General features: G+C 41.4%; 1 protein-coding gene and 1 long non-coding RNA gene across 3 annotated transcripts; both read left to right on the forward strand.

Moving 5' to 3' along the window:
• Positions 1-1,602: 1,602 nt before the first annotated feature.
• On the forward strand, positions 1,603-3,209 carry LOC116372066 (twist-related protein 2-like). The gene is made up of 2 exons (XM_031821144.1): positions 1,603-2,295; positions 2,625-3,209. Exon 1 carries the CDS (start codon positions 1,762-1,764, stop codon positions 2,263-2,265), a length of 504 nt encoding a protein of 167 aa, XP_031677004.1. The 5' UTR covers positions 1,603-1,761; the 3' UTR covers positions 2,266-2,295; positions 2,625-3,209.
• A 3,313-nt stretch (positions 3,210-6,522) lies between these two features.
• Positions 6,523-22,794, forward strand: LOC116372063 (uncharacterized). 2 transcript variants are annotated; one of them, XR_004209108.1, is made up of 2 exons: positions 6,523-6,854; positions 20,811-22,794. It is a non-coding gene; the product is annotated as an uncharacterized LOC116372063 (long non-coding RNA). The 2 variants fall into 2 exon arrangements; XR_004209109.1 differs by having other exon boundaries at positions 20,814-22,794.
• The last annotated feature ends 314 nt before the right edge of the window (positions 22,795-23,108 follow it).

Below are 23,108 nucleotides of genomic sequence, written 5' to 3' on the forward strand. Positions count from 1 at the left end.
AGGATCATTCTCATCCAGGATCATTCTCATCCAGGATCATTCTCATCCAGGATCATTCTCATCCAGGATCATTCTCATCCAGGATCATTCTCATCCAGGATCATTCTCATCCAGGATCATTCTCATCCAGGATCATTCTCATCCAGGATCATTCTCATCCAGGATCATTCTCATCCAGGATCATTCTCATCCAGGATCATTCTCATCCAGAATCATTCTCATCCAGGATCATTATCATCCAGGATCATTCTCATCCAGGATCATTCTCATCCAGGATCATTCTCATCCAGGATCATTCTCATCCAGGATCATTCTCATCCAGAATCATTCTCATCCAGAATCATTCTCATCCAGAATCATTCTCATCCAGGATCATTCTCATCCAGGATCATTCTCATCCAGAATCATTCTCATCCAGGATCATTCTCATCCAGAATCATTCTCATCCAGAATCATTCTCATCCAGGATCATTCTCATCCAGGATCATTCTCATCCAGGATCATTCTCATCCAGAATCATTCTCATCCAGAATCATTCTCATCCAGGATCATTCTCATCCAGGATCATTCTCATCCAGGATCATTCTCATCCAGGATCATTCTCATCCAGGATCATTCTCATCCAGGATCATTCTCATCCAGAATCATTCTCATCCAGAATCATTCTCATCCAGAATCATTCTCATCCAGGATCATTCTCATCCAGGATCATTCTCATCCAGGATCATTCTCATCCAGGATCATTCTCATCCAGGATCATTCTCATCCAGGATCATTCTCATCCAGGATCATTCTCATCCAGGATCATTCTCATCCAGGATCATTCTCATCCAGGATCATTCTCATCCAGAATCATTCTCATCCAGGATCATTCTCATCCAGGATCATTCTCATCCAGGATCATTCTCATCCAGAATCATTCTCATCCAGAATCATTCTCATCCAGAATCATTCTCATCCTGGATAATTACCTCGAAAACTGTTTAGGTAAATTAAAGGTTGGGTCAGCAGCGGGTTGCCAGTTGTGTGTTTACAGGTGGTGTGTGTGTGGTCTATTGGATACGCTCTACTTGTGCGCATGAATGAGCCAGCGTATAATGATCATGTTTATCCAAACTAAAGGAATATAAGAATAACGTTTAGGTATTCATCGTTTGGCTCCATATCGTGTTACTGTTTTACTTTAGTGTTTAATTTCATCTTGAATTACAACATGGTGCATGGCATACATTGAGTTCAAATCTAGATTGTTTGTTCCGCGTAAAAACAAATATTGCATTCAACGCTTAAACGTATTTATGTTTTACCTAATAGTGTCATTACACATAAGCATATTAAATGAGATTCAAATCAAACAAAATGTGTTTCTTTGATAAGCCTATCCAATTTATATTCTAGGCTATACAATACCAATCCCGCCATTGATGAAGTACGCTTTCAGCGGTCTCCGACTTTGTTTTCAGCAGACCATGCAGCGAGAGGAGTTCCTCATAGTTCCTTGCTCGCGCCCACCCCTCTTTACACGTAATATACTTTATTGGCCAATCCTCTCTCTCTCCAAATCTTTACGCCATACAGGCTATAAGAACTCCGTAACTTTCTCAAGTATCAGAAAACATTTCTTGTCTCGGGATCCCATGTATGGAGACTTTATTATTGGTGTCTGGCGGTGAATCGAAGGCGCAACTGGAAATAACCGTTAACTTGATGCGTGGATCATTCGGACTGACTGTCACTTGTCTGTCTTCTAACTGAGGGGTGATGTCTGAGGAAATGACCGGGGAAGAGTCGAGCTCCCCAGGCTCTCCACTAGACAGTCTCAGCAACAGTGAGGGGGAACTGGATAGGCAACCGAAGAGATGTGGGAGGAAAAGGACATCAAGCAGGAAAAACGGGGAGGATTCAGATAGCCCTACCCCTGGGAAAAGAGGGAAAAAGTCAAGCAGCAGCAGTCCACATTCTTTCGAAGACCTACAGACGCAACGAGTCATGGCGAACGTGCGCGAGCGGCAGAGGACGCAGTCACTCAACGAAGCTTTCTCGTCTTTGCGGAAAATTATCCCCACTTTGCCTTCAGACAAACTGAGCAAAATACAAACCTTAAAACTTGCTGCCAGGTACATCGATTTCCTGTACCAAGTTCTGCAGAGCGATGAATTGGACTCCAAAATGGCAAGTTGTAGTTATGTGGCTCATGAGAGATTAAGCTATGCGTTTTCTGTATGGAGGATGGAGGGCGCTTGGTCCATGTCAGCATCTCACTAGCTCACGGCCGAAGAGCTGTAGTCCAAAATGGTATGCTCTGTTTTCCAACTCATTGTCTTACTTTTTAAGACCGTACTACATTGCGACCATTTCAGTTGATGTTCGTTGTACAAAAATGGCTAAATACAAAAACAATCACTTTAGGCATATGGGCCTACTACATTTGACTATAGCCTATTTGGGCTATTGTTTTGTTTTAACAGTATCAGCTTAAATAGTGTTCTAGACTATTGTACTTTCCTGGATCTGTGAGTCATACTGCAGCCATAAACAAGTCTAGGTTGCTGTGTTTTGTTGAACTTTTTCGTAGTCAGGCGTCAATAATTAATCGTCTTTTTTATAATTGTTCTGATCTGCAGGTGACAGCTGATTCTGCTTATCAATATGACAACGGGGCAATTCTGGAGAATAATGCTGGAAACACACAAAGCTGCGGTTTATGGGAGCAAACTTTGACAACCATTTAAAACCAAAAAGGACAGGGCGTGGGGAGAGCACTTTGCCTGGGAAAGGCCCGCGTTTGGACGACCTGGATCTGCATTCGAGTGCTAGGCTACTACACTACTACATTCTGAAATACGTTAGTTTTTTTTTATTGTTGACGACGAATGTTACTTGGAAATGTATGTTTTCATGCATGTCTTTGACTCTGTGGACCGTATTCTGTGGAGGTTAAAGGGCAGCATCGACGCATTTGTCTCAGTTTCCGTGTGAGACTTTCGATGTGGACTGACTGCGGTATTATAGGCTAATGGGTTGAAATAATGTGTCGCCAACCTGTGCGAAAATAATTGAGGTTATTATTTTCAGAATACATTTATTTATTTATTGATGACACGTGTTACATGAGGAATAGATCTTATGTCTGAAATGCATTCCTATTTTTATTATTGTTGTGTAAATAATTGTATATTTTCCGCAATAAAGTAAATGATAAAACAAAATGATTTCCCTTTTTACTTCATTAATTAAGTTTCAACCAAACAAGTATGGTATGATTATACAAATCTAAATGTCCTAGGATCGAACAATTGTCAAATACTTTAGTAATTCCCTCTTTTGATGCAAACTTGCAATCTTATGCAGCAGAGTTATCTGGTAGGCTACCAGTTAGGCTACTTCGACTTTTATTCTGACACAAATAGTTAATAAATTGGCGGTAAGTCTTCACATTGAAGTGAATGTTTATAATGTGTCCTGCTCCAATCCACAAGTGGACCATGCTTAACATTCACATTTACGACAACAACTTTCGCAGAGATCATTCAGTAAGAGGGGTGTATGAAACGTATTAAAACCGTGTCCACCTGGGAAACGTTTCACGGTTGTTTTTGGCATGGTCTTATAATCAACATAATCACGCTTCATCTTAAACCAACATACTCCTGAAATGCCTCCGAATATCGGATTTCTCTCGACCCAATGGGACTATAGGTTATGAAAGACTAAATAATCATAATATTTATTAGGTTTGTTTTGTAGTAATGAACGGACATCTTTGGAATAATGTATTATTATTATTATTATTAACAATATTATTATTAGCCTATTTGTAAAATAAACCAGACTACTGCTTTAATTATTATTGTATAGTAGGAGGCAAACCTTGCCTTTTATAACTGTGTAGCAACACTTTGTGCGTCACTAAAGCCTATAGTGTTGACATTTGCTATTATTCCATGTTCCTGATGAATGAGGTTATTCCATGTTCCTGATGGAGGTTATTACATGTTCCTGATGAATGAGGTTATTCCATGTTCCTGATGGAGGTTATTACATGTTCCTTATAAATGAGGTTATTCCATGTTCCTGATGGAGGTTATTACATGTTCCTGATGAATGAGGTTATTCCATGTTCCTGATGGAGGTTATTCCATGTTCCTGATTAATGAGATTATTCCATGTTCCTGATGGAGGTTATTCCATGTTCCTGATGGAGGTTATTACATGTTCCTGATGAATGAGGTTATTCCATGTTCCTGGTGGAGGTTATTACATGTTCCTGATTAATGAGGTTATTCCATGTTCCTAATGGAGGTTATTCCATGTTCCTGATAAATTAGGTTATTCCATGTTCCTGATGAATGAGGTTATTCCATGTTCCTGATGAATGAGGTTATTACATGTTCCTGATAAATTATGCTATTCCATTTTCCTGATAAATGAGGTTATTACATGTTCCTGGTAAATGAGATGATTCAATTTCCTGATAAAGGAGGTTATTCCACGTTCCTGATAAATGAGATTATTCCACGTTCCTGATAAAGGACTTATTTCCATGTTCCTGATAAAGGAGGTTTTTCTGTGTTCCTGATAAGTGAGGTTATTCCATGTTCCTGATAAATGAGGTTATTCCGTTTTCCTGATAAATTAGGTTATTCTGTTTTCCTGTTAAATTAGGTTATACCATGTTCCTGATAAATTAGGTTATTCCACGTTCCTGTTAATGAGATTATTCCATGTTCCTGATACATTAGATTATTCTGTGTTCCTGATAAATGAGATTATTCCATGTTTCTGATAAATTAAGTTACTCGATGTTTCTGATAAATGAAGTTACTCAATGTTCCTGATAAATGAGGTTATTCAGTCTGCCTGATAAATTAGGTTGCAAATCGACATGATTGATCAGTTGCGTGAACTTTCTTCTTTCTTTAATGAGAAATGGAGAATAGTTTTGCAAAAGCTGAAACATACTAAATTAATATAGGCCTATTCAATTGTGATATATATTGATATGCGATTCATAACACCTTAAATCGTGGTATTGCATATAGCCTAGTATGTAGCCTAGACGATGTAGCAGGCCTATTGTAATTGACTGTCTGTATGAGCAGCTAACCGATCGCTGCAGCTGTACATAGTCTATTGGTAAATAGCCCACCCTTTTCACCTACCTCATCCCCATACTGTTTTTATTTATTTACTTTTCTGCTCTTCTGCACACCAATATCTCTACCTGTACATGACCATCTGATCTTTTATCACTCCAGTGTTAATCTGCAAAATTGTAATTATTTGCCTACCTCCTCATGCCTTTTGCACACATTGTATATAGACCCCCCCCCTTTGTTTTCTACTGTGTTATTGACATGTTAATTGTTTACTCCATGTGTAACTCTTTGTTGTATGCTCACACTGCTATGCTTTATCTTGGCCAGGTCGCAGTTGCAAATGAGAACTTGTTCTCAACTAGCCTACCTGGTTAAATAAACGTGAAATAAAAATAAATAAATAAAAAAAATTAGGCGACTTCTAATCTATTCACAAAGAGTCATGTTACTTTGCTAAATGTAATAGGCTACTGATGCGAGACAGAGTAAAATAGTAAGCTTGCGTTAACAATTCTTGTTGGTGGGTTTTATTTTCTGTCTGTGGCTTTCATATAAACATAAACTATTTAATAAATCGAACTGATGAGCGCACGTTATTTCCCATATGGCGGGCTATAATAGCAAGCGCTCAGGCTAAAGCTCCTGCAAACCGCCTGTAAATCAAAGCACGTCTAATGAATTGATCCCCATAACGTTGTCCCCATATTCTTCACCGATTTATTTGACGTGAACGGGTGTTGATAGATTATTAGCATTAGCATGTATTAAAGGCCACGTGTATCAGTTGTAGATGCTGTAAAAAACAAGTCCCTTTATGGCAGATAACGCAGAACAAATGATTGTCAATCTGAGATCGCAGGCATGTTCCCTCAGAATACATGTGCAATCAAAGTATTGCATAGCCTGCAGTTACTGCCCCTGGACGCTTAATCTATCCATCCGTTTGTTGAATCTGGAAAAGTATTTTGGACTCTTCAACCCTCCTGAAGTAGTTTAATTCAAAGCACGTGTCCGTTTGAAGGTGTGCAATTGGCTTGTGAGGCATGTATGGAATTCCCAGATGTCTATGAAATTCAAGGCGTCTCTGGTAGGCCCTGTAGGCTAGTGTGAGGTGGTGGAGTATACAGGCAGCATATATGAAAGTCTCCTATACACAGCTTGACTTTATGGACACAGTCACTGCAAAATCACAAAAGAAGTTCCAAAACGCAAAATAGAGTTATGTGAAAACTAAAAACCTGAATGCAAAAGATAAACCTAGTCCTTAGCCTACCTAAGAACACAACTTGCTTATATGAACATCCAAGCTGTTCCCGTTGACAAGCAAAATAGCTTAATTTGAAGTCAACAAACTCTCTCCAACTCAGAAATGTAATACAACTAAGAGCAAGTATACGTTCCTGTGTTTGAGGAGAGGAGTTGGTAACGGACACGACGCAGAGAGAGGCACCGAATGAAACCTATTCTGAACAGATGTTAGTATTTTACAAAAGTCACGTGAAATGAACAGATGTTGTTGTAGAACAGGGACTCGCCTTGGTTCGAGAGCATTCCTCGACAGAAAGGCTTCGAAATAAGATCGGAGAGAAGCATTAGCGTTCTATTCACAACAAAAAACTACTCAGCACATCGTGTGGGTGATAATAGATTTACCACGGGCCTCACCTGCGATGGAACCTCGGCCTACGTCCCATAGGAAATCTATCAAACTAAAATGGACGGTTCCAACCGCGCAGGAATTTGCTGGAGATGGGGGTAAGATAATATAGCATTTGTTTTATATGTGCTGGGAGAAGGCCTACAGCAATCGACGTCAATGTTGTTAACCAGTATTATGTAAGTTGTTTTGATAATGGCAGGATGCAATACCGTATCCCAGTGGTTGTTGGAAAGACGCCAAATAACGTCTGATAGTTATTCAAACGCGCTTATCTATTGAGATTGTGAATATAATATAGGCCAGGCCTGTGTGGAATTGTACTTTGGTACAAAGGGTTAGTCTGAAATGGGCCTTCAATACGACCTGCAGTGAGTTTCCTGCTCTTCGTTGACTGCTAAACCTTAGCCAGTACTCTGCAGAGTTTCTTTTCTTAGAAAATCGGGATGCAAAATGCTACCTCTTTGTTAGAAAATGGGGACGTAAAATGTTCGATGATAAATATGTGGTTTTGAAAAGGACAAGAAAATAAAATCAATCTATCATAAATCAATATAATACAGACTATTGTCTGTGTTGACCAATAACGGAATGTTTTCTATAAGGGTTGAAGTAATTGTGATGTTCCTAATAAGCAAATGATAGGCCTACCGAATGTATCATTTAAATGTAAGAATGAAATAACGTGATTTTAAAAGAAAGATGTGAGATAATCCCACATCCCTGTAGTCTCGGTTTATATCACTGGGTGCCAATAACTGCATCAGAGAATGAGTCTTGAATAACTAACTGCATACATTGGTAACAGTTGTTCATTATCTCCAGAATGCATTCCTTCCTTCGAGGATATATGGCTTTCTGATACTGTCTGTACTATTCTAAATTCAGTTCATTCGTTTCTTAATAAGATTTGGCCCAAAGTAAATTACATAAAATAATATTTTGGCCTAAAATACATTTGATCAAATTGTTATTTATAATTATACACAATTTATTATGATGAATATTATTATTATTATTATTATATAATTGACACACAAATGGGGCGAGGGGTGCCTGAGTTCTGATATAGCAGGGGACTAGGTCAAGTGGACAGTTTAAAGAATGGCTGTGACATACATGAGAACAGGTGGAGTATAGACCTATTCTACCATGAGAACAGGTGGAGTATAGACCTATTCTACCATGAGAACAGGTGGAGTACAGACCTATTCTACCATGAGAATAGGTGGAGTGTAGACCTATTCTACCATGAGAACAGGTGGAGTACAGACCTATTCTACCATGAGAACAGGTGGAGTGTAGACCTATTCTACCATGACAACAGGTGGAGTACAGACCTATTCTACCATGAGAGCAGGTGGAGTAGAGACCTATTCTACCATGAGAATAGGTGGAGTAGAGACCTATTCTACCATGAGAATAGGTGTAGTATAGACCTATTCTACCATAGGCCGCTTTCCTAATAGCACACAATCCTTTCATATATAGCATAAGCTACTATTCCAATGACGCTATTTTCAATGGCTAAATATGTACACACCCATTATAAATGTTGTGAAAGATAGAAATATTCTCAATGGCCAAGTCGTTCCGGGCCGCATCAAAACCTTCGGTGGTGAAGGACAGGACAAGTCGGTCCAGGCCGCATCAAAACGTTCCGTGGTGAAAGACAGGACAAGTCGGTCCAGGTCGCATCAAAACGTTCCGTTTTGAAGGACAGGACAAGTCGGTCCAGGCCGCAGCAAAACGTTCCGTGGTGAAAGACAGGACAAGTCGGGCCAGGTCGCATCAAAACGTTCCGTGTTGAAGGACAGGACAAGTCGGTCCAGGCCGCAGCAAAATGTTCGGTGTTGAAGGACAGGACAAGTCGGTCCAGGCCGCAGCAAAACGTTCCGTGTTGAAGGACAGGACAGGTCGGTCCAGGCCGCAGCAAAACGTTCCTTGGTGAAGGACAGGACAAGTCAGTACAGGTCGCATCAAAACGTTCCGTGGTGAAGGCCTACTTGTATTTTTCCTTTCCTTTTCCTTTATGATTGTTATCCCGTTCTGTTGTGAATGTTGTATTATTTGTTTTCTATCATTTTATGAATAGTTAATGCAATAAACATTGCTGTAACATGAAGTGAGTCGGTAGATGCAACTTGATCATAATGGGGCGGCAGGTAGCCTGGTGGTCAGTAGGTCAGTAGTTGGACTAGTAACCGAATGGTTGCAAGAACAAATCCCGGAGCTGACAATGTACAAATCTGTCGTTCTGCCCCTGAACAAGGCAGGTAACCCACTGTTCCTAGGCCGTCATTGAAAATAAGAATTTGTTCTTAACAGACCTGCCTAGTTAAATAAAGGTAAGATTACAAATAATAATATTGACAACCCAGTGGGCACGCCACGTCATTTCAACGTGGACAATTGGGTAATATTTGGTTGAGACGTTGATGAGATTACAACCTTTATTTTCCCACTCAAAAATACACCCAAAAGATGGTTGAATTTCCAATGTGTTGTCACTATGCGTACAAAACGTACAAAATCATTTTAGACCCAAGCCACCCCCTGTACCCGGACTTTGAACTACTCCCCTCTGGGCGCAGGTATAGGGCACCCCTCAGCAGGAAAAACACAACTAGACAGTCATTTGTGGTGTGATATAGGTGTGTGTGATATCCCTCCTAAATATCTCGGGCTAATGTTCCTATCGACACAGTAAGGCCAACAGGCTAGTTTTTAAATATATATATATATATTGGTATGTAACTGTTATGAAAGTTGTATTGTCAATTTTGTTTTGTATTTAAACGCTGCTTTAAACGTGTACATGGCACTGCAACACAGTTTGCCCATGGGGACTATAAAGTCAGTAAGTAAGTACCACGAAATTCCAATCGAAAAACAATGTCAGATGTTTTGGTTTAATTGTCAACCAAATGTCTATGCACTTTAAAACAGTTTTAAAAGCACAGCAAAATTAAAATGGGAATTCAATTTGAAATATATTTTTTATTTATTCAGCATTAAGGTGTTATCACTGTGTTTAATATATTAGCAGAACCGAATGACCGGGATTGCAGTTGAGATGACATTAAAAGTACATGGCGCAAGTGATCGTTAGAGATTCTGCGCAGATTATTACAGCAATTGTGAAGCTCTAAACAGACCTGCATAGGTCACGCATGCTATCTTCAACATGCACGCGTTATATGATTACTCAAGAAGACATGTATAGGTCACGCATGCTATCTTCAACATGCACGCGTTATATGATTACACAAGAAGACATGTATAGGTCACGCATGCTATCTTCAACATGCACGCGTTATATGATTACACAAGAAGACATGTATAGGTCATGCATGCTATCTTCAACATGCACGCGTTATATGATTACACAAGAAGACATGTATAGTTACAGTAGCCTCAATGTGGCCATGGATGTGTTACTCATTTTAATGTTGAATGTTACATTCGTTTGTAAAAATAGCCTTAACTTAATATTACAAATGTAATATTGAATTGTCTTTGGTTGACAATGCAACCAGATATCAACATTTAAAGGAGATGTATCTACTGCTTGGATAGTTCCATCTGAACCACTGGCTTAATCACAGTCTTTCACTTATATTTTTGGTTGAGTTAGAGAGGTGAATCCAACATACAGTGTAATTTGTTAACTTGTGGACAAATGAATATGCAATTTGTTGTATTCCAAAAGTGATATTGATTAGTCTTTGGTTGTCAACACAACCAAATATCAGCATATGAGATATGCACATTCTGCTTGGATAGTTTCATCTGTGCCATTGACTTAGTCTGGCTTTAATTACAGTTGTCTACAATGAATCATTGATATGTTGTATTCATGTCTCCATTTCATCCAAAAATCTAATTTAAAGAATAGGACTAAATCAAAGAAAATCTAACTTTAAATGCACTTTAAAAAGTTTGATTTGATTTAGGCCTATTCTTTAACACAGATGTAGGTTAAAACCCTGGATGGGAGACCAAAGTGTAGCTGTAGATACATACATCAATTCTCCAGTAGGAGGTGCTTCCCAGTGGAGTTAAGTTGAAGATCTGACATTGTTTTAAAGGTACATGTTCAATCCATATTTTATCCAAGGTTTGTCTATGTTGAAGTTTGTTTACCATGATGACATAATCCTGTAGTTCAAATTTCACCCTTAAAACAACAGTTTTAAGTTTGACTTTTTTCAAATCCAATGTATTTTCCACATAGATTCCACATCACAATACCTTCACAAATTACGTTGAATCAACCTTGATTCAACCACTTTGTGACCAGTGGGGAACTTCAATTTCCACTATACCCTCGCTGATTATTCAGCAATAATATGTAAAGTGATAATATGATTGAAAAATATAATTGATTGACGAATGTAACAATTTAGATTGAATGGAAATATCTGACAGAATACATTGCTATGACGAATAGACTATGGATATATTGCAGGGCAATGGACTTGACGATATTTTGTTTGTTGGATTTTCACACTTTGGGCCACATGTGCAGAATGCAGAGCTGAGACCTAGTGGCATCCCAATAAGAAACAGGTGCAGACTGCAGAGCTAAGACCTAGTGGCATCCCAATAAGAAACAGGTGCAGACTGCAGAGCTAAGACCTAGTGGCATCCCAATAAGAAACAGGTGCAGACTGCAGAGCTGAGACCTAGTGGCATCCCAATAAGAAACAGGTGCAGACTGCAGAGCTAAGACCTAGTGGCATCCCAATAAGAAACAGGTGCTGACTGCAGAGCTGAGACCTACTGGCATCCCAATAAGAAACAGGTGCAGACTGCAGAGCTATAAGACCTAGTGGCATCCTGATAAGAAACAGGTGCAGACTGCAGAGCTAAGACCTAGTGGCATCCCAATAAGAAACAGGTGCAGACTACAGAGCTATAAGAGCTACTGGCATCCCAATAAGAAACAGGTGCCGACTGCAGAGCTGAGACCTAGTGGCATCCCAATAAGAAACAGGTACAGACTGCAGAGCTGAGACCTAGTGGCATCCCAATAAGAAACAGGTACAGACTGCAGAGCTGAGACCTAGTGGCATCCCAATAAGAAACAGGTGCAGACTGCAAAGCTGAGACCTAGTGGCATCCCAATAAGAAACAGGTACAGACTGCAGAGCTGAGACCTAGTGGCATCCCAATAAGAAACAGGTGCAGACTGCAGAGCTGAGACCTAGTGGCATCCCAATAAGAAACAGGTGCAGACTGCAGAGCTGAGACCTAGTGGCATCCCAATAAGAAACAGGTGCAGACTGCAGAGCTGAGACCTAGTGGCATCCCAATAAGAAACAGGTACAGACTGCAGAGCTGAGACCTAGTGGCATCCCAATAAGAAACAGGTGCAGACTGCAAAGCTGAGACCTAGTGGCATCCCAATAAGAAACAGGTACAGACTGCAGAGCTGAGACCTAGTGGCATCCCAATAAGAAACAGGTGCAGACTGCAGAGCTGAGACCTAGTGGCATCCCAATAAGAAACCGGTGCAGACTGCAGAGCTGAGACCTAGTGGCATCCCAATAAGAAACAGGTACAGACTGCAGAGCTGAGACCTAGTGGCATCCCAATAAGAAACAGGTGCAGACTGCAGAGCTGAGACCTAGTGGCATCCCAATAAGGAACAGGTGCAGACTGCAGAGCTGAGACCTAGTGGCATCCCAATAAGAAACAGGTACAGACTGCAGAGCTGAGACCTAGTGGCATCCCAATAAGAAACAGGTGCAGAGCTGAGACCTAGTGGCATCCCAATAAGAAACAGGTACAGACTGCAGAGCTGAGACCTAGTGGCATCCCAATAAGAAACAGGTGAAGACTGCAGAGCTGAGACCTAGTGGCATCCCAATAAGAAACAGGTACAGACTGCAGAGCTGAGACCTAGTGGCATCCCAATAAGGAACAGGTACAGACTGCAGAGCTGAGACCTAGTGGCATCCCAATAAGAAACAGGTGCAGACTGCAGAGCTGAGACCTAGTGGCATCCCAATAAGAAACAGGTACAGACTGCAGAGCTGAGACCTAGTGGCATCCCAATAAGAAACAGGTGCAGACTGCAAAGCTGAGACCTAGTGGCATCCCAATAAGAAACAGGTACAGACTGCAGAGCTGAGACCTAGTGGCATCCCAATAAGAAACAGGTGCAGACTGCAGAGCTGAGACCTAGTGGCATCCCAATAAGAAACAGGTGCAGACTGCAGAGCTGAGACCTAGTGGCATCCCAATAAGAAACAGGTACAGACTGCAGAGCTGAGACCTAGTGGCATCCCAATAAGAAACAGGTGCAGACTGCAGAGCTGAGACCCAGTGGCATCCCAATAAGGAACAGGTGCAGACTGCAGAGCTGAGACCTAGTGGCATCCCAATAAGAAACAGGTGCAGACTGCAGAGCTGAGACCTAGTGGCATCCCAATAAGAAACAGGTACAGACTGCAGAGCTGAGACCTAGTGGCATCCCAATAAGAAACAGGTGCAGACTGCAGAGCTGAGACCTAGTGGCATCCCAATAAGAAACAGGTACAGACTGCAGAGCTGAGACCTAGTGGCATCCCAATAAGAAACAGGTGCAGACTGCAGAGCTGAGACCTAGTGGCATCCCAATAAGAAACAGGTACAGACTGCAGAGCTGAGACCTAGTGGCATCCCAATAAGAAACAGGTGCAGACTGCAAAGCTGAGACCTAGTGGCATCCCAATAAGAAACAGGTACAGACTGCAGAGCTGAGACCTAGTGGCATCCCAATAAGAAACAGGTGCAGACTGCAGAGCTGAGACCTAGTGGCATCCCAATAAGAAACAGGTGCAGACTGCAGAGCTGAGACCTAGTGGCATCCCAATAAGAAACAGGTACAGACTGCAGAGCTGAGACCTAGTGGCATCCCAATAAGAAACAGGTGCAGACTGCAGAGCTGAGACCCAGTGGCATCCCAATAAGGAACAGGTGCAGACTGCAGAGCTGAGACCTAGTGGCATCCCAATAAGAAACAGGTGCAGACTGCAGAGCTGAGACCTAGTGGCATCCCAATAAGAAACAGGTACAGACTGCAGAGCTGAGACCTAGTGGCATCCCAATAAGAAACAGGTGCAGACTGCAGAGCTGAGACCTAGTGGCATCCCAATAAGAAACAGGTACAGACTGCAGAGCTGAGACCTAGTGGCATCCCAATAAGAAACAGGTGAAGACTGCAGAGCTGAGACCTAGTGGCATCCCAATAAGAAACAGGTACAGACTGCAGAGCTGAGACCTAGTGGCATCCCAATAAGAAACAGGTGAAGACTGCAGAGCTGAGACCTAGTGGCATCCCAATAAGAAACAGGTACAGACTGCAGAGCTGAGACCTAGTGGCATCCCAATAAGAAACAGGTGCAGACTGCAGAGCTGAGACCTAGTGGCATCCCAATAAGAAACAGGTGCAGACTGCAGAGCTGAGACCTAGTGGCATCCCAATAAGGAACAGGTGCAGACTGCAGAGCTGAGACCTAGTGGCATCCCAATAAGAAACAGGTGCAGACTGCAGAGCTGAGACCTAGTGGCATCCCAATAAGAAACAGGTACAGACTGCAGAGCTGAGACCTAGTGGCATCCCAATAAGAAACAGGTGCAGACTGCAGAGCTGAGACCTAGTGGCATCCCAATAAGAAACAGGTACAGACTGCAGAGCTGAGACCTAGTGGCATCCCAATAAGAAACAGGTGAAGACTGCAGAGCTGAGACCTAGTGGCATCCCAATAAGAAACAGGTACAGACTGCAGAGCTGAGACCTAGTGGCATCCCAATAAGAAACAGGTACAGACTGCAAAGCACTCCAACTATGTGAGGATTCAACAAAGGACCGGTGCAGACCAGGGCTGGAGATAAGATACAGTATTTCAATCCAGACAAGGCTTTGGTAGACAGGAGACCAACACACACACACACACACACACACACACACACACACACACACACACACACACACACACACACACACACACACACACACACACACACACACACACACACACACACACACACACACACACACACACACACTGAGGTTGTAAGTCTGTTGATTGTTTGAATACTGAAAATCTATGAATAATTAATTAACGAAACCCCTCATATTCAGTACAGATGTGCTGCTCTACAAGATAAATATCTAAAATTGCAACAATTAATTTGGTGTTGTCCACATATAGTTGCTATACACCAGCTTACATTGACATATCCTCCAGTGTCAGAGAGATCACCTCAGGGTCTCTGAAAAAGAAAGGACCAGTCTCATTGGTTCCTGCACTCTTAGCTGTATATTATGGAAGGTAAGACAGAGACACAAAGCTATGATTATTATTACAGACAAAGTGAGACTCATCCAGCAGAAATGAAGAGTAAGGCCCCTGGTTGCATCCCAAATGGTACCCTATTGCCTATATAGTGCATCGTTTTTATCTATGGACCCTGGTCAAAAGTATTGCACTATATAGGGAATAGAGGGCCATTTGAGACTCCCACCATCTCCCCTGTAGCTCTGTACTGTTCTAGAAGGTAAGGGGAGGGCTTGTTGAATCTGTTTAGCTTTGCTGTTGTAGGAACAGTGTGGATGCGTGCCAAATGTCTCCCTATTGCCTGTATAGTGTATTATTTTTGACCTGGTTAAAAGTAGTGCACTATATAGGGAATAGTGTTCCATTTGAGTCACAACCTCTAGCTGCCTTGTGCTTTACAATGAAAAACCTTGAGAGCTGTGTGGAAAGGCAAGATGTCTATGAGGTTTACTAAGTGGAAGAAGCTCTGACATGGCATGAGTTGTTTCTGTATTTATTCACTTACTTACATGCATTTACCAGGTAAGGTGTTTGAAAACATGTAGTTACAACAACAACTTGGGGAGGAGGATAGGACAGGGATTGAATGAGCCCATTGGAAGCTGGGAATGAGTAGAGGTGCACATCCACAGTGCACTAAATGTACGATTTCAGCACTGAGACTAAAGCCTATATCTTTATTGTGTCATTCAACTGGAGAATGTTTGAAAGTAGTAGTCATTTTGATAAGCAGGCGTATTCATGAAAGCAGTGCTGGACAATACGACAGATGGGGATGACTGAACCTTTCCATTCCCGAAGAGATGGACAAAGTATTGCCTGACTGGATGACCAATGAAAAATCTATTCTGTCTTTTCCTCCAAGGCCTTTTCATGTTTGATTTACAGATCTCAGATCATTGTTTCAGTATAACTGAAACCATATTGAGTCAGTTCCAAATGGCCCCCTATTCCCACATACTGTAGTGCACTACTTTTCACCAGGGCTCATAGGGCTCTTGTCAAAAGTAGTGCACTATGTAGGGAATAGGGTGTAATTATTTGACCCATATCATGTCAGCCTTGGAGGAAAGCTTGTTTTCATTAAGATTTCCCTTGGATTTGTGAATCGATGTATAGCTGGAGAGAGAGAGAGAGCTGCTTTTCTCTCAGGTGGGTTGGTGAGAGAGTTCATCAGAAGAGGATCATGGTGCTCTCCCAGAAGCTTGGCTGGTGCCTAATTGTGAATTCAGACAAACAAAAGGTGTGATGGGTTCGCACTCAAATCCATGTCGCATGAAGCTTTTTTTCACTGCATCAGGAATAGCGTACACAGACGTTTTGGCTTTGCAGCCTTCATCAGTGTGAACAGAGAAAATGAAACAGACCAGTTAGGCTTGCCTTTTTATAAGTCACATGTCCTTACAATACAATCAAAGAATACAGACATTTTTAGAGAAATGTTCCAGACATAGATGATCAAATTAGGCTTTTTGAGGAAAAGTCAACATGACTTTCAGGTAGGTCTCAAATAACCAATACAATCTAATTTGGCAGTCGATGTATAAAGTTATGGTAAATTAAATACCTTCTTGCTACACTTTGCATTGTTTAGTTTAATGAGCTATGTTGAGAGAGAATTGACTGAAGCAAGATTTGCATACTTAATTTGCTGGTCAGAGGAAAGGCCAATTCATTTGGCCCCTCAATTGAATTGGCCTTTCCTCTGACCAGCAAATTAAGTATGGAAATCTTGCTTTAGTCAATCTGAAGGCACACAGTATGTTTGAGTTGGCAAATGACAGATTCCAGCACAACAATTCACCAAGAATAAAACGTCTGAATCAAATCACAACAGGTCAGTGTTTCATCACAGTGAATGGTACATAGGTAATCCAAAGTGACTGAGTAATTGAAACGTGGCATCAGATTGCGTCCAGAGCCCTGCGTTCTCCCTTCATAGCTGCCCAGAGAACAGGCTAAATGACTGGTTCACCACTGCACCTTGTGTTTACGCTAGCTGTGTGCGCCGTGTGCCACCCAGGCTGCAGACAAGACACGGATCAGGGTGCTTTCTGGGGAATACACAATGATGTCACAGACAGGAAATGGCTGGGAATGACTTGGCACCTTGAGGTAGCTGGCTCGCCCCCCATTGGCTCAGAGGCCACCCTGGAATAATAAACAAGCAATCAGGAGGCAGCACGAGAGTACACAAAGGCACTGCAGACGTTCATGGATGATAAAGGCTGATTTTTCATTTGATGGGGATGATTATTTGTGTTCTCCGGTAAATACAGGGCCCCTCATAGGAGGCGTAAACACACATATGAAGGGAAAAGCGGTTTCGGCCCCAAACACAATGATTTAAAATGTTCTTGTTTATGTCCAACCATGATTAATAAGGCTGCTATATATTTAACCAGAGTTACAGTTTTGAGAGCGTAGCAGAAATCAGATTTTCTGAGGAAGCAGAGAGAAACACCTCCTTGGTAAATGTGAACTGTTTGGCTCTTAAAACTGTTTCAGTCTTTTGGCTGTGTTATCATACCACCTTCACATCCAGCCAGGCTCCGCACAACGCCGCTAGTCCTACAACACATGTGGCGATGGTTTGAGTCATGTTTCCAATGCATTTGTAGTCAAATCAGATCATGTCAAAGGGATTCTGTGCACTATATTTTAAGAATTTAAAGGAAGCTACTTTAGGGAAAGGGAAAGGGGGACACCTAGTCAGTTGTACAACTGAATGCCTTCAACTGAAATGTATCTTCCACATTTAACCCAACCCCTCTGAATCAGAGAGGTGCCGGGGGCTGCCTTAATCGACATCCACGTCTTCGGCACCCGGGGAACAGTGGGTTAACTGCCTTGCTCAGTGGCAGAACAACAGATTTTTACCTTTAACATGGGCCTGGGATGTATCTTACTGAACAAGTGCCTCAGTGTCGGCCAGGAGAATGTCAAATGGGGTGTCTACCGTACAGTAATATTAGTTTGTTAATGAGGTAGTTTCAACCGTACAGTAATATTAGTTTGTTAGTGAGGTAGTTTTTAACATACAGTAGTATTAGTTTGTTAGTGAGGTAGTTTCAACCGTACAGTAATATTAGTTTGTTAGTGAGGTAGTTTTTAACATACAGTATTATTAGTTTGTTAATGAGGTAGTTTCAACCGTACAGTAATATTAGTTTGTTAGTGAGGTAGTTTTTAACGTACAGTAGTATTAGTTTGTTAATGAGGTAGTTTCAATTGTACAGTGATATTAGTTTGTTAGTGAGGTAGTTTCTACCGTACAGTAATATTAGTTTGTTAATGAGGTAGTTTCAATCGTAGAGTGATATTAGTTTGTTAGTGAGGTAGTTTCAACCGTACAGTAATATCAGTTTGTTAGCGAGGTAGTTTCTACTATACAGTAGTAATCGTTTGTTAGTGAGGTAGTTTCAATCGTACAGTAATATTAGTTTGTTAGTGAGGTAGTTTTTATCGTATAGTAATATTAGTTTGTTAGTGAGGTAGTTTTAATCATATAGTAATATTAGTTTGTTAGTGAGGTAGTTTTTAATCGTATAGTAATATTAGTTTGTTAGTGAGGTAGTTTTTATCGTATAGTAATATTAGTTTCCTGGCCACCTCTCTTCCTGTCCTGCTATAGCCCTGTCCTGGCCCCCTCTCTTCCTGTCCTGGTTTAGCCCGGCCCTGTCCTGGCCTGAGGGTAATTAGCTAGTGTAATGACAGCGGCCATGGCCCCCCTATCCCTTAGGTTCCGCTCTCTCTCTCTTTCTCTCCCCGGGTGCTAATCCCCCTGCCTTCATTAACCTGCCGGCCCAACGTCCCCCACAACACAGCACATAGTGATACTCATGTCACCCTGATAACTGATGTGTTGTTACAGCATTACAATGATCTCCTTCTTCCGTCCTCCTAACATGTCAGGGAACTTTAATTGCGAGCTAATTTGGAACCAATCTCAACAAATGGGGGAGTATTAGAGGAAGCAGAGAAAATTGAGGCAGGCATGAGCTGAGCTGCGGCATCTTGATCTTATGCAGAGGCTTGTTTCAGAGTTATAAACGCAAGGACGCTGTTTGAGTGATGATGGAAAATAGTCAATGGTATGTTTATTATTTTATTTATTTAACCAGGCAAGTCAGTTAAGATAAAACTATTATTTATAAAGACGGCCTACCCCGGCCAAACCCGGATGATGCTGGGCCAATTGTGCACCGCTCTATAGGACTCCCAATAACAGGCAGTTGTGATACAGGAAGAAGCCACTGCTCCAAAACACGCCATAAAAAGCCAGACTATGGTTTGCAACTGCACATGGGGACAAAGATCATACTTTTTGGAGAAATGTCCTCTGGTCTGATGAAACAAAAATAGAACTGTTTGGCCATAATGACCATCGTTATGTTTGGAGGAAAAAGGGGGAGGCTTGCAAGCCGAAGAACACCATCCCAACCGTGAAGCACGGGGGTGGCAGCATCATGTTGTGGGGGTGCTTTACTGCAGGAGGGACTGGTGCACTTCACAAAATAGATGGCATCATGAGGTAGGAAAATTATGTGGATATATTGAAGCAATATCTCAAGACATCGGTCAGGAAGTTAAAGCTTGGTCACAAATGGGTCTTCCAAATGGACAATGACCCCAAGCATACTTCCAAAGTTGTGGAAAATGACTTAACGACAACAAAGTCAAGGTATTGGAGTGGCCACAAAGCCCTGACCTCAATCCCATAGAAATTTGTGGGCAGAACTGAAAAAGCATGTGTGAGCAAGGAGGCCAACAAACCAGATTTCTTTTAACCTTTATTTTACTAGGCAAGTCAGTTAAGAACAAATTCTTATTTTCAATGACAGCCTAAGAACAGTGGGTTAACTGCCTGTTCAGGGGCAAAACAACAGATTTGTACCTTGTCAGCTCGGGGATTCGAACTTGCAACCTTTTGGTTACTAGTTCAACCCTCTAAACACTAGGCTACCCTGTCAGGAGGAATGGACCAAAATTGTGGTTGTATTGTGCTACCAAATACTAACTGAGTGTATGTGTAACGGATGTGAAATGGCTAGCTAGTTAGCGGTGTTCGTGCTAAATAGTGTTTCAATCGGTGACGTCACTTGCTCTGAGACCTTGAAGTAGTAGTTCCCCTTGCTCTGCAAGGGCCACGGCTTTTGTGGAGCGATGGGTAACGATGCTTCGTGGGTGACTGTTGATGATGTGTGCAGAGGGTCCCTGGTTCGCGCCCGGGTATGGGCGAGGGGACGTTATACTGTTACATATGTAAACTTCTGACCCACTGGGAATGTGATGAAAGAAATAAAAGCTGAAATAAATAATTCTCTCTACTATTATTCTGACATTTCACATTCTTAAAATAAAGTGGTGATCTTAACTGACCTAAAACAGGGAATTTTTACTAGGATTAAATGTCAGGAATTGTGAAAAATTGAGTTTAAATGTATTTGGCTAAGTTGTTTGTAAACTTCCGACTTAAGCTGTGTATGTATGTATGTATGTACGTACGTACGTGTGTGTGTATATGATGCAATATTTAGGAATTGATACCCGCTAAAAAATATATTGGGTGATTGGAAGTGTCTTCGGGTGTAGTTCTTACCATTATTTTTGGGAGGACGTTTTATCTTTTGTTCTTTGTTTTGAGTGGTTGTTAGGGCGACAAGCCAGGCTTTAGTGTTCTAGTATCTATGAGTCACCAGCATCTCTGTCCTCATTTCCCAGCAGGGGCGTTTGTGAAGCAGGTCGTCAACAGGCTGACTCATCACATATGGCCCCAGAACCGTGTCCCTCTGCCAAGATGACACTGCACAGGATATAGTCCACATCATCAGCCACCTGGTCAGGTGACCCTGATAACAACAACAACAACAACAAGGAACAAACAAAAGTTGATTGGATGGTGTAAGAGATGATCCTGACTGCAAGTTTCCATTGTGGTCCAACTGAATCTACCAATGGATATCCTGGTGTATCTGCTTCTGGACTGAACAGGGCTGGAGAGGACCACAGTTCCTCTCAACAAATAGGCCCACATCAATGAACTTCTCCAGATGAGACCGTGTGGAATACTGATGTGATACTCATACATGCAAAATGCTACTACAGGATAGAATAGCATGGAGAACTTTATGACACAAACAACAGTCATACTGAAGCTAACATGGACAAGTTTGCAATGATGCAATATTTAGGAATTGATACCCACAAAATAGTGGGTGGATGATCACTAGTTACAATAGGGAAATTGCACACACTTTCTTTTTAGGATTATATTTATAGATGTTATGTATTTTTTTGATTATAAATACCCATTTTTGCTTTTATTTCATTTATTGAGAGAACATGTATGTTGGCACATTTTATTGTGAATGTTAATATTTGGTGCTTGATGAGAAGTTATCTTCAAAAAGTTTTGTAACAAGATTTGGTTTTACGATATTAAAGAGATGGAAGGCTGTTTTAACTACTGAACTATGTACGATGACCCGACTGTATCTAACTGTATCATCTATATTAGATTGAAATGTTTGTGAAACTAATCCAGGGGGTCACAGAAGTTGAGAGTTGAAAGTGTTCAGTCTCGTTAAACAACCCAAAACCTCTTAGACATAATACCACAGTGTCATGTGTCTGTACCCTGATCCCTGCAGGAAACCCATCTGCCTCTCAAATGGCACCCTATTCCCTATATAGTGCACTACATGCATATTCCCTATGTAGTGGCCCATAGGGTTCTGGTCAAAATAGTGCACTATATAGGGAATAGGGTGCCATTTAGGATGCTGACCCGTTCCGAGGACCCTGGTATCTCCCTGCTTTAACGATGCAGGACAACGTAAAGTTTGACTTATCTCCCTCCCCAATCACCGTGTCACCAGGGTGCTGGCTCCGTCCTGCTGGAGGGAACAGCCTTGCTGTTTGTGACCTTAGTGATAAATCAAGTTCAAAGCAGAGGGTTGCACGCTGACAGATATCACCTTACACCCTGACAGATATCACCTTACACCCTGACAGATATCACCTTACACCCTGACAGATATCACCTTATACCCAGGCCCAGTTCACTTGTCTTATTATTACATCTTGGCTGTTTGCGTTTGCTAGTCTCATACCTGTCATGGATAGCGTTCATTATTCAAATGTGTTGAGGCAACATCACACATAGAACCCCCCCACCCCATCTACCACCATTCCAGTAAATGACTGAAATCAGATTAGAGTAATGTCATATGAAACACTAACCAACAAGAGTTTGTCTGCATCCCAAATGGAAACCCATTTCCTTTATAGTGCACTACTTTTGACCAGAACCCAATGGGTCCTAGGCCCTTGGTCTAAAGTAATGCATTATATAGGGAATAGGGTGCCATTTGGGAAACAGACTTAGATTCCTGAGGAGTGAGTCCACGTGACATGAAGCCACACTTGGATAAACAGTTTCACCCTTCCCTTATTAATTCTGCTGACCTTGGTGTCACCGTGGATGAATGTTTTATGAAGGTCTGGAGCTCCAACGAAGGCTAGAGGAGTAGCAATAAGATCTATTAAACGTTCTGGTACTGTAGGACTGAAATAATAGCTGTTTTACACATTTCACTGTACACTATCAGTGTACAGTGTAAATATTCAGTTTGCGGAATATTTAAATAAAACCTGGAATAACATTTTAAAAAGGCTACCTATAATTAAATTGTAACCCAAACAATATTTTGCTTCTATGTGGTTAATGGCGTGTGTATGTAGATTGTGTATTGTCTCCCATATGAATCTTCTATGTGGTTAATGGCGTGTGTATGTAGATTGTGTATTGTCTCCCATATTAATCTTCTATGTGGTTAATGGCGTGGGTATGTAGATTGTGTATTGTCTCCCATATGAATCTTCTATGTGGTTAATGGCGTGTGTATGTAGATTGTGTATTGTCTCCCATATGAATCTTCTATGTGGTTAATGGCGTGTGTATGTAGATTGTGTATTGTCTCCCATATGAATCTTCTATGTGGTTAATGGCGTGTGTAT

Source organism: Oncorhynchus kisutch, unplaced genomic scaffold (assembly GCF_002021735.2).
Source record: "Oncorhynchus kisutch isolate 150728-3 unplaced genomic scaffold, Okis_V2 scaffold3880, whole genome shotgun sequence".
NCBI classification, from domain to species: Eukaryota; Metazoa; Chordata; class Actinopteri; order Salmoniformes; family Salmonidae; genus Oncorhynchus; species Oncorhynchus kisutch.